The sequence below is a fragment of the Petaurus breviceps genome, unplaced genomic scaffold (genome assembly GCF_028583685.1).
Source record: "Petaurus breviceps papuanus isolate PSGF00001 unplaced genomic scaffold, PetGlider_PUasm1.0 140, whole genome shotgun sequence".
NCBI lineage: Eukaryota > Metazoa > Chordata > Mammalia > Diprotodontia > Petauridae > Petaurus > Petaurus breviceps.
Window position 1 is genome coordinate 35,324,344 of NW_027185698.1, and position 10,592 is coordinate 35,334,935.

The following is a 10,592-nucleotide window of genomic DNA, read 5'->3' on the forward strand; positions in this document are numbered from 1 at the left end:
TTCAATTCCCTTGCAGGCACAAAGAATAGGTTTATTGCATACAACAAAGCATTATGAAGGGATTTATCACTGATTCCATTGAGATTTAATTGTACATCCTCTTTTGATGAGTTCCACCTTCTCCAGGGACCTCTACAGTTGTTTTAAACCTTCAAGATTGAACCAGGGTCTATATGAGTCCAACAATTCAATAATGGGCCATAGATGACAATGAACTCTAGCTGTATCTCTCTCTTTCTCTATCTCTCTTTGTCTTGCTTTCTCTGTCTATCTCTGTGTATCTGTCTCTCTGCTTCTCTTCTCTCTCTCTCTCTCTCTCTCTCTCTCTCTCTCTCTCTCTCTCTCTCTCTCTCTCTCTCTCTCTCTCTCTCTCTCATCTTCCAAAAGTGAGGGACATTGTAACAATATGCTGAAAAGACCATTGAGATGGAATTGTGGCATAGAGGATAGCATCTTACACTTGGAAGCAGGAAGAACTCTGTTTGAATCCCACCTCTGGTACTTATCAATTGTTTAACTAGTAGCACATGATTTCAAATCTCTGAGCCTGTTTTCTTATCTGCGCAGGGGAGGAGAACAATATCTGTAGTAGCTACTTCCCAGGATTTATGTAAGGCTAAATGAGATCAAGTATGTAAAATACTTTGCACACATTAAAGAATTCGATAAATGGCAACTATTATTGTTCTCACACACAAATAGATCTAGTCCTTTGCAAACATTAAAGAATTCAATAAATGTCAACACTGGTCCAGCCTCCTTCCTGTTCCCCATATACAATATTCCACTTCTACCTATATGTCCATGCTATCTCTTGCAATAGATGTTAACTCCTTAAGGATAGGACAAGTTTGCTTTTTCTCTTAGTATCACAATGGTTCAGCACAGTACCTGGAAGGTGCTTAATAAATGTTTACTCATTGATTGACTATTGATGTTAATCCAATTCTCTCATCTTTGTGTTTGATATAGAACAGAATGAAACAATCCAGAAACAACTTGCTATCTTACTATTATTCTTTTATTTCTCGTTAGTATTCAGTGAACCATTTTGTGGACTAATATGATTGATTTATGTAGCTAATATAATGGGGTCATCCTGGGGACACTCACTGAAAGCATCTTTGGTATGACTCCAATAGTAGAAAAGTTAACATGGACTGTATGTACTTCTTCCTTTGTCTACATGTTTTTGATTTCTATGGCTAGACCTCAGGCTTGAGATAAAGATAATGATAAATAGCTATTCTGTTTCTACTTTTCTCACATCTATCCCTTTAAATTTCACACACTCACTAGACTTGTTTAGAATCTCTTCCTTCCCATGAATAGATGACTGCAATAGTCATAGTACAGAGATGTACTTTATCCTAGATTACACACCAAGTGTAAATAAGACACAGTTGCTTCTTTCATGTGACACATAATCTAGTAAGAAGATAGGACAAGTACACATTGACTAGAATGCACAATATTGCATGACAAATTAATTACAGGAATATAAAACAAAGTACCATAAGAGAGCCAGTGGTAGAAAATGTAACTAATAGCTTATTAGCTATTATTTCTAAGTGGCCTTTGCAAATTGTGCTAAAAAAAACCTTTAGTAACTTTCTTACGTCAAAGGACCAAGTGAACACAGAAAAAATGTTCATAGAATACCTTTATCATTCAAGGACTATGAAACATACAAATAACCTTTGGTACACAATTAAATTCTTCTTTATTATTTCAAAGGATCCTTCTTGGCAGACATAAAGTATATGGCCCATGAAGGTAAAATAGTCTTATTTGTTTCCAAATGGCTTTTTCCTTTTTATTGCACAATAACATGTTAAGATAAATTTTATATCAAGATTATGACAGTGTCACCTGGAGTTGATATAAATCCTTTAAGTGCATTGTAGACCATTAAATAAAACCATCCAGGGGGTGAGGGGAAATATAGGATTGCTTGTCTCAATTGCTTGTCTTACACTTGATATGGAATCAAAAACCTGGGTTCAAGTCCCAGGACTATTACTTAACACCTATATGATTTTGGAAGAAGTCATTTATCTTTCTGAACCTCAGTTCCCTAGCCCATAAAATGAGAGTTAAACTAGATGACTTCTACCCTTCCTTTCCATGTCTGTCATATGCCTATTTAGAATTACAGCTAAAATCCAAACTTAACTTCATGTCCTCGTTAGTTGAGAAAATCTTTTGAACAATAGTAGAAAAAACCTGAGACAAAACAAAAATAGGTAAATCCATTGTTGGATTAACACCATAAAAATCAGTCCCTAAATAGCATGGATCAGGGGTGGGGGATCTGCAGCCTTGAGGTCACTTGTGGTCTTTTAGGTCCTCAGGTGTGGCCTTTTGACTGAGTTCAAATTTTACAGAATAAATTCTTTTATTAAGGAGATTTGTTCTATGAAGTTTGAATTCAATCAAACGGTCACCCTTGAGGACCAAGATGTGGCCTCCAGGTCACAATTCCCCACCCCTGGTATAGATGATTTGTCTCAAGGCCCAGACTAGCAGTAGGAGTCATGCATACATCAAGTTGATTAAACTAATCAGTATATATGAAGTAGATTTTTTTATTGGAAAATGTGTTATAAGAGTAATAATGTAACTCAGAGGCGGCATCAAAGAAAGTAAGTGAGAGGCTCGCATAGGGCACAGGACTTGGAATCAGGAAGACTTGGATCCAGATCCTGCCTCTGATATTTACCAGTTCTGTAACCCAAGGCAAGTGGCTTAAACTCTTTGTGCTTCAAGTTTCTACAAATGTAAAATAAGGGAGTTGGACTCAGTGGTCTCTAAAGTCCTTTCATATCTAAATCTATGACACCATAGCTGCATATAATAATATAGCAAGGTTTCTCACTACTTCACATACATAAAAGACAGAAATGCCAAACACAGAGCATGAAGCAGGGAAAGAATTTAAGTCTCGGGCCTGGAGGCAAACAGATTTGAATCCTTACCACTTAGGGTATAATCCTCAACAAGTCATATACCCTCTCAGAGCCAGTTTCCTCATTTGAAAAAATAAGGACTTATAAAAATGACCTTTTAAGGGTCTTCCAGGTTTAAATCTAGATGTGAACATTGCCTCATCACTGCTTCTTTATACACATAGTCTGAAAGAGGATTGTTGACTAACCAGTTATTTTTACCCATATCTTATAATACATTAGTAAGGGCAAATAGGCAGGTTACAATGTATACTGAAAAGATGGGAGAGGGAAAGATTTTTTTTTCTAAACCCAGTTCTTCAACCACCCTCTTATTTCAAGAGATCATAAAAGAAAATTGCCAAGAAGAACTGAAATCAGAAGACTAAGACAAGTCACCGGTAAAATAAAATCTTAGGTTTTATCAAGAAATATTAAGATATCAAGAAATGTAATTGGTAAACTACAGAACTGCCAATCAAAGAAAGAGAGTATGTGCGGATCACATACTAAGGAAGTACAAGGCAGACTCAGTGAAGGAAAAAGTCTTAAACCAAAGAACAGCTTTTTCTACAAAGTTGATAGTACTAGAGGAAAATAAAAGTGAACTTTTCATAGAATCATTGACAGCTAAATATCCCTATGGAGAAAACCTGAACTGGTCAGTCTTTGAAAGGCAAGTGTTGTAGGCAAAACTAATTCCCTTGATTATGACTTGGCCTTTTCAAACATTCAAATTTCCTTACTTTTCTAAGTGAGACAAGATGCTAATGTCCCATTATCTCTAAGAATCAGTAAGGGAATTAAGGTAGACAAACTATGAGCTTGAGTATTAAAAGGGGGGGGGGAGAAAAGAAAATGAAGATGGAACTTACTTTTCCTTCTAACTTAAGTGCCATAGGAGATATTCAAAATTAGAAGCAGCCATAAGAGAAATGGAGAGCTCATGAACTGCATATTTATCTGGGATGGGGCAAGATAAGATTTAAATATAAAGACTGAAGTACTTGGAGTACAACAAATTCATTAGTAACTGACCTGGGATATGGAGGGGAGGAAGTATAGATTTAGGAAGGATGCCCACAACCAATATAAACTATGGTTCCTGGAGGCTGATGAGGAAAGGGAACAATGGGACAAGGCTTAGTGATTTAGGTTTGGGCAATGAAAGAAAGCAAAAACAAAAAAACCAGGGTTGGATTCTTCCAAGTTATATAAACGATAGGCACCTTGTGCTGGTTTTATTCTACTCCACTCAGCTTTTTGTTATTGTTCTTTGATGGAAAAGAGTGAAACATAAACATAAGAAGATTTAATATGAATCAAATATAAATGACATTTATGTCATTTTGTTCATAAAAGGAAAAGAGTATCAGAATGGATTAGAAAGCAAAATTCAAACCAAAAGGTGTGGTACACAAAGAAAACACTTAAGAGAAAATTTTATAGTTAGCATGAGGAGTTGGAGTAGAATTTATTTATGCCGCAGCTGAATCCAAATAAGTAAGAGTGGTAATTAAGAATCTCAGACAAGGTCACACTAGAATTAAATTTGCTTAAAAGAAACAAATATAGAAACTACTACTTAAAAACACCACAGATAATGAAATAATATCAAATTTATTTTACTAAATATACACCAAATAGCATAGTATCAAAGTATGTAACATAAAAGTTAACGGAAGAATCAACATAATAAGACCATAAGTTCTAGGGAATTAAATTTACCTCTTTCAAACTTGAAGAAGTCTAAGAGAATGACAAAAATGGAGTAATTGAAAGATCTGCCACACAATCAATTTTTGACAATTAGTGAACAGGAATCATAAGGAGTTTACACAATTTTATTGACTTCATGGCACCTTTACAAATTTGGCCACACATTAGGGCACAAAAAATAAATAAATATAGGAAGTCAGAAATATTAAACATATCATTTACACAGCAGTGGCATAAAATTAAATGTGTCAATAAAACATTTTAAAAGAAACACATGTAGGCGAGAATGCAGCAAAACAAGCATATGAATATATTGCTGGTGGAATTGTATAGCCCAAAAATTCTGGAAAATTATTTGGAACTCTGATAATACAGTGACTAAAATGTCTATACTCACAGACCAATACATTCTAATGCTAGGAGGTCAAAGATAGGAAAACAGATCCAATATAAAGAAAAATATTCATAGTAGCTCTCTCTGTGGTTACAAAACAAAACACATGGTCATTGAGAATGGCTAATAAACCATGGTATATGACTGCAGTGGAATATTATTTCAGTGTAAGAAATTATGAATATGATTGAAACAAAGAAATAAACACTCATAAACTTACGTAGAGTGAAATAAGCAGAACCAGTAAAACAATATAATCACTGTAAGAATGTAAAGGTAAAAAAGCCCAACCCTCACAACTGAACATTATATAATTATAGGTGCCAAGTTTAGTTAGAGACAAAAAAAAAGGAAATCCTTCATTGATTTGTGGGGATGAAGGGAGGTTAAGAAGGGAACTATAGCTGTAGAACATTGGATATACAGTCAGATTTGGAGAATGTGTTGCTAGTTTTGCTGAATTGCTTTTTCTCTTCATTTTGTTATACATTGTTATAGGGAAAGCTCACTGTGTAGGAGAAGTATATAAAAACAAAAGATATCAATAAAATGTTCAATAATTTATTTAAGTAAAACCCAATGGCTCTGGACTTAGAAGGCCTTGTTTTAAATCCTAGCTCTATTACATATTAGTCCTTTCCTTTGTCATAATTACTTCATAACCCTATGTGACTCTCTCTAGCATAATCTGTTCTTAGCTTCTTACAATATATATTCAACCTTGAAGCTTTGAAGTCACATCTCTGGGTGTGTTACAGTTGCAGTTTCTCTTTGGTAGTGATTTGTCATGACTATCTGTTCCATGCCCCTGGCTTTAATATTTCTTGGCAATTTTCTTTTATGATTTGTTTAAACATGATATTCAGGATTTTGGTTTCTTTTGGGAGTGAAATAAATAATCCTTAAATTACCTCTCTGCACCTTATAAAATGAAAATGGACTAGAAGAAAATTCATAAGGTATCAATGGAAAAGACTATAGCAGCAAGCACCCTAGCATCCCCAGGATGCCTGCTATCACAGGTTCTTAGATCTGCTTTTCGAAAGGAAAGCAACTCAAAGTGGATTAACAATCTTACTTTAATCAAACACATATCATTTACCTCGTTCAGGGGAAAAAGTCAACACCCTGAACTTCAGAGAACACAAACAGAATACAAACGGAAGTTACAAGCAGACAGAGAAACAGATCAGCAGACAGGGCTTCCAGCTATCTGACCATTACATCCATACCTAATTAGTTACCAGAGAGGGAAGCACCAACATCTGGGTTTTCAAAGCCAGGGGGCTCAATGGCTGCTCAGAGTCTCATCTGACCAAATCACACAACCCTTCCCAAAGTGAACCCCAAAGCAAAACCTCGCATCGGGGTATATATATATCCTTCTCCTGGATCAGAGAATGTCATAACCCTCTTGACCCACTGCCCAATCACAAAGTAACAAGGTGTGGGCATTCCTGAAGAATAAGCCTCTTGCCATAGGCTCCATGTGACCACATTCAACCTATTAGGGGGCAGAGTATATTTTCAAATTAGGGAACGTTCTCAGAGTCACTTAAGCCTATCAAAGGGCCAAGGGTCAGGGAAGATCTTCAGATTCCCATTACAAAGACCTAGTAAATTAGTTGAACAGAACATACATCACTACTTCATAGCTTTCTAAGTGAAACACTTTATCATTTTATTGCAAATTCTGTCAAACCAGTAGAGGTACTATTTTCATAGAACCTCTAAAGTATGGCATAGTAGAAAGTGAAGGATAGTTTGGTAGGAAAAAAAAAACCATAACTCAGAAGACTTATCCCAACTCTTATGCTTACTTTCCATGAGACCTGTGTATGTAACTTCAATCCCCTAAATTTCAGTTTCCTTTTCTATAAATGAGCATTAGATTTCTAATACCTATCTCGTAGAGTTCAGATATGGAAAGTACTTTACTAAAATATGTAGTGAACCCAGATGATCATTATCAGAATAATTTTCTTTGTATTCTTTTATTAGCGTCCTGACCTAAAGCCTTGTTATGACATAGAAACAGCCCTAAATTACTGTCAAATTCCAATAAGCTCCACCAAACTTGAAGGGCTTTGAACATGGCCCAGGGATATTATAATTTTATGTCTATCGTCCAAAGATAACCCTTAATGTATTCAGCAGCTCAGCAAAAGAAGAGTGCCTACCTAACGATAAATTTTTCTGTCCATGGTGATACATTAAAACTAAGGATCTGCACCAGTTGAGGACAGATCCATAGTGATGAAATCACTGAGCCTTGATTTATTTTTCTTTTTATTGCATAATATTACTGTCTACCACCTTATATATAAACACACTATAAACTGCAATATATACCTGGAAGCCTCCTTCTCTTCTAATGTATTTGAATTTATATTTGTATAAAAACGGCAGTCTACTGCTTGAAAAATCCATTAACTTTCATGATGTAGCCCTAAGCCATTTTAAACACAGATAAAATATTTAACTACATTCATTCTTTGGTGCAAGAAAATTCAGCCAAGGAACTGGTAATAAAGTGATTGCTATTGCCTTGTGTTTATGAGGTTACCAATCAAACATGGCAGTCTAAGTTTTATATTAACAAACAGTAAAATATTATGAGTTAGACCAACCAGGTATTAACAAAGTTTTAAGGCATTAATAGACAAAAGGATGATTAATAAACTATGAGAGATGGTTATAAAAGTGATACTTATGTTCTTATTACAGGTCAATAAGCATGTCTATTAAATTCACTGGAAATTTGCATTCTCCCTCAAGGTCAGGTCTGAACTAACCATTTCACAAAGTGGTTTCCCTGAGCTACATTCTAAACCTTCACCTGGCTAGAGAATGAAATGCCACCATCTTTCACTCAAAGAAAAGGTCCATGAGTTAATAATGGGTCACCAAAAAATCTTTAATTTGTGTTCACTCCTCCTGGGGAGTACCCAACAGATCTGATTAGGGTTTGAGCTTGAGAAGGATAGAATAGAGTTAGAATAATGTGCTGTTGAATACAAACAGAATAGGATAAAGAGAACAAGGAGAGAGAATAGGAAAGACAATATGGTCCAGCGAAGAGACTGCTCAACCGGAAATCATGAGACTTAAGTTCATACGGTCCCTAGAATTTTAAGCATTCTAGTTCATTCATTCAGAACTAGAAAGAACCTCAGAGGCCATCTAGTCAAAACCCATCTTTTTATAGGATAGGTAACTGAGGCCCAGAGAAGGTAAGCTATTTGCCCATGCCCAAGGTTATTCAGGTAGTAAGTGGGAGAATTGAGATCTGAACACCTTGGGGCAAGTCACTTAGTCTCTCTGGGTCTCAGTTTCTTCTCCAAAATGAAGGGCTTGGTCAAATGGCCTAAGATCTAGATCTAAGGTCTTTTCTATGTTGCTAAGGGGATGGAAGAAATAGAACCTCAAACAACTCTACTTCAGAATTTTCCATTGGCCATTTAAAGATCAATAAGGAATATTTTCCCCCTTGAAAGCCAAATATTTAAGTGCCATTCTTACCTTACTCTTCTCCTGTTGAAATTCTATCTGAATGTTGGTCAACTTAGCCCGAAGCTCTTCATTGGCCGCCTGCACTGCTTCTATTTCCATTTCAGGCTTTTCGCCCTTGTTACGGTTCTTTTTGGACATGTTTCCTGTAATGTTGGTGAAAGAAAGGTCCTAATAGTCTGCACAGCACCGAGAGACACTTTGTGCTTTTTATGCAACATTAACCAAAAAAGCAGTCCTTAGCATCGTCCTCCCGACAACCCCTGACCACCATTGCTTCTGATCCTGGAAGAGAAGAAAAAAAAATAGAGGTTAGGATATAGCTTACTTTCAATTCATTCCCATTCATTTCACCATTATCTATTGGCTAAGACCCTGTGCAACCATTTGCAAAGCCTTTTACTTGAGAACAGAAGGTATTATCCTATCACAGACACTTGGAGAAGGAAGAAAGGAAGGAAAGGAGAGAGAGAGAGAGGGAGAGAGCATTTATTAAATACCTGCTATGCTCCAGGCACTGTGTTAAGTAAGTACTTTAGAAATGTGATCTCGTTTTATCCTCACAACCCTGAGAGGAAGGTGCTATTAATTATATCCATTTTGCAGCTGAGGAAACGGAGGAAGACAGAGATTAAGTGACTTGCCAGGGTCACACACCTAGTGTCTGAAGCTGGATTTGAACTCAGGTCTTCCATATTCTAGGCCCAGTGCTCTATCCATAATACCATGAAGGTGCTTCAAAAGAGATTTTCATATCCAAAAATATTTATAGCACCTCTTTTCATGGTGGCAAAAAAATCCTTCAAAATAAGTTGATGTATGTCAATTGAGGAATGGTTGTATAAACTGTGGTATATGGGCATGACTGAACACTACTGTGCTATAAGAAATAAGGAAATAGATCATTTCAAAAGTGACACAGAAAGACTTCTATGAATTGATGTACAATCAAGTAAGCAGAACCAGGAGAACAATTTATACAACAACACTTCAAAAACCAACAGTGTTGATCAAAACAACGCCTCTGAGAGAACCAAGGCTATACATTGATCTGAGAGGACCAATGCTATCCATTAGAGAAAGGTGATAGATACAGGGTATAGAATGAGACATCCATACTTTTGTGTAGAGACATTGGGTTTTTTTTTGCTTGATTATGCATATTTGTTACAAGAAATTTATTTTTATTTTCTTCTTTTTTAATTGGGGGTGTGCGAAAGGGAAAATAGATTCCTGATTATTTTTTAAATGGGGGGGGTGCAATAGTTGTGAAATGCTGCACACATTTTAAGATATTAATTAACTGTTTTGCTTTGTTACATAAGTCCTCTCATGACTCGGTAGTGATCTGCAAATGTTTGCAATGTAAAACAAAATTAATCAATAAAACTTCAAAATTTAATTTTTTCAAAGGTGAATAGAGTAAAACCAGACTAAAAATGTCAGTGGAGGTAAATCATGGAGGACTTTGAATGCCATACTAAGGAGTATGTATTTTAACCAATGGGCACTGGGAACTAAAGACCTTTGTATAGGAGAGTGACAAGATCAGGCCAATGGTTTATGAAGAGTATTTTGGCAGCTACATGAAGAATAGCACACATTCATATACTGCTTTAAGTTTTACCAAATGCTTCCACACAGTAATCCTGAAATACTGATCCCACAACATTATCATCCCCATTTAAAAATGATGAGAAGGATGCTCAAAATATGTTAAACTACATGCCTGGAGTCCTAGGTCAGAGAAAGCCAAGTGTCTCCACTCAAAGTCCAGGATGCTTTGTACTACAACCCACTGTCTTTTGCAAGATGGATTAGCCAAGGGAGGATCCAAACACTGATCAATACAGTAGGTAACACAGATGAGTAATACTGCTTTTGGTCAAAAACAATTTCCCAGAAAGCACACTGGGCACCAGAGAATACAGTCATGGGACAGAAGCCAATTATCCTTTTAAACTAACAAGAAACCACACACACACACACACACACACACACACACACACACACACACACAC

General features: G+C 36.1%; 1 protein-coding gene across 1 annotated transcript in view; it reads right to left on the reverse strand.

Annotated features, from left to right (window-relative positions):
* The window catches only part of LOC138147548 (janus kinase and microtubule-interacting protein 1), a 200,392-nt gene that overhangs the window by 67,215 nt on the left and 122,585 nt on the right, over nucleotides 1-10,592 (reverse strand). Inside the window, exon 4 of the mRNA XM_069070057.1 lies at nucleotides 8,584-8,856. Coding sequence (XP_068926158.1) covers nucleotides 8,584-8,712 — 129 coding nt within the window. The 5' untranslated portion in view covers nucleotides 8,713-8,856. The remainder of the gene's footprint in view (nucleotides 1-8,583; nucleotides 8,857-10,592) is intronic.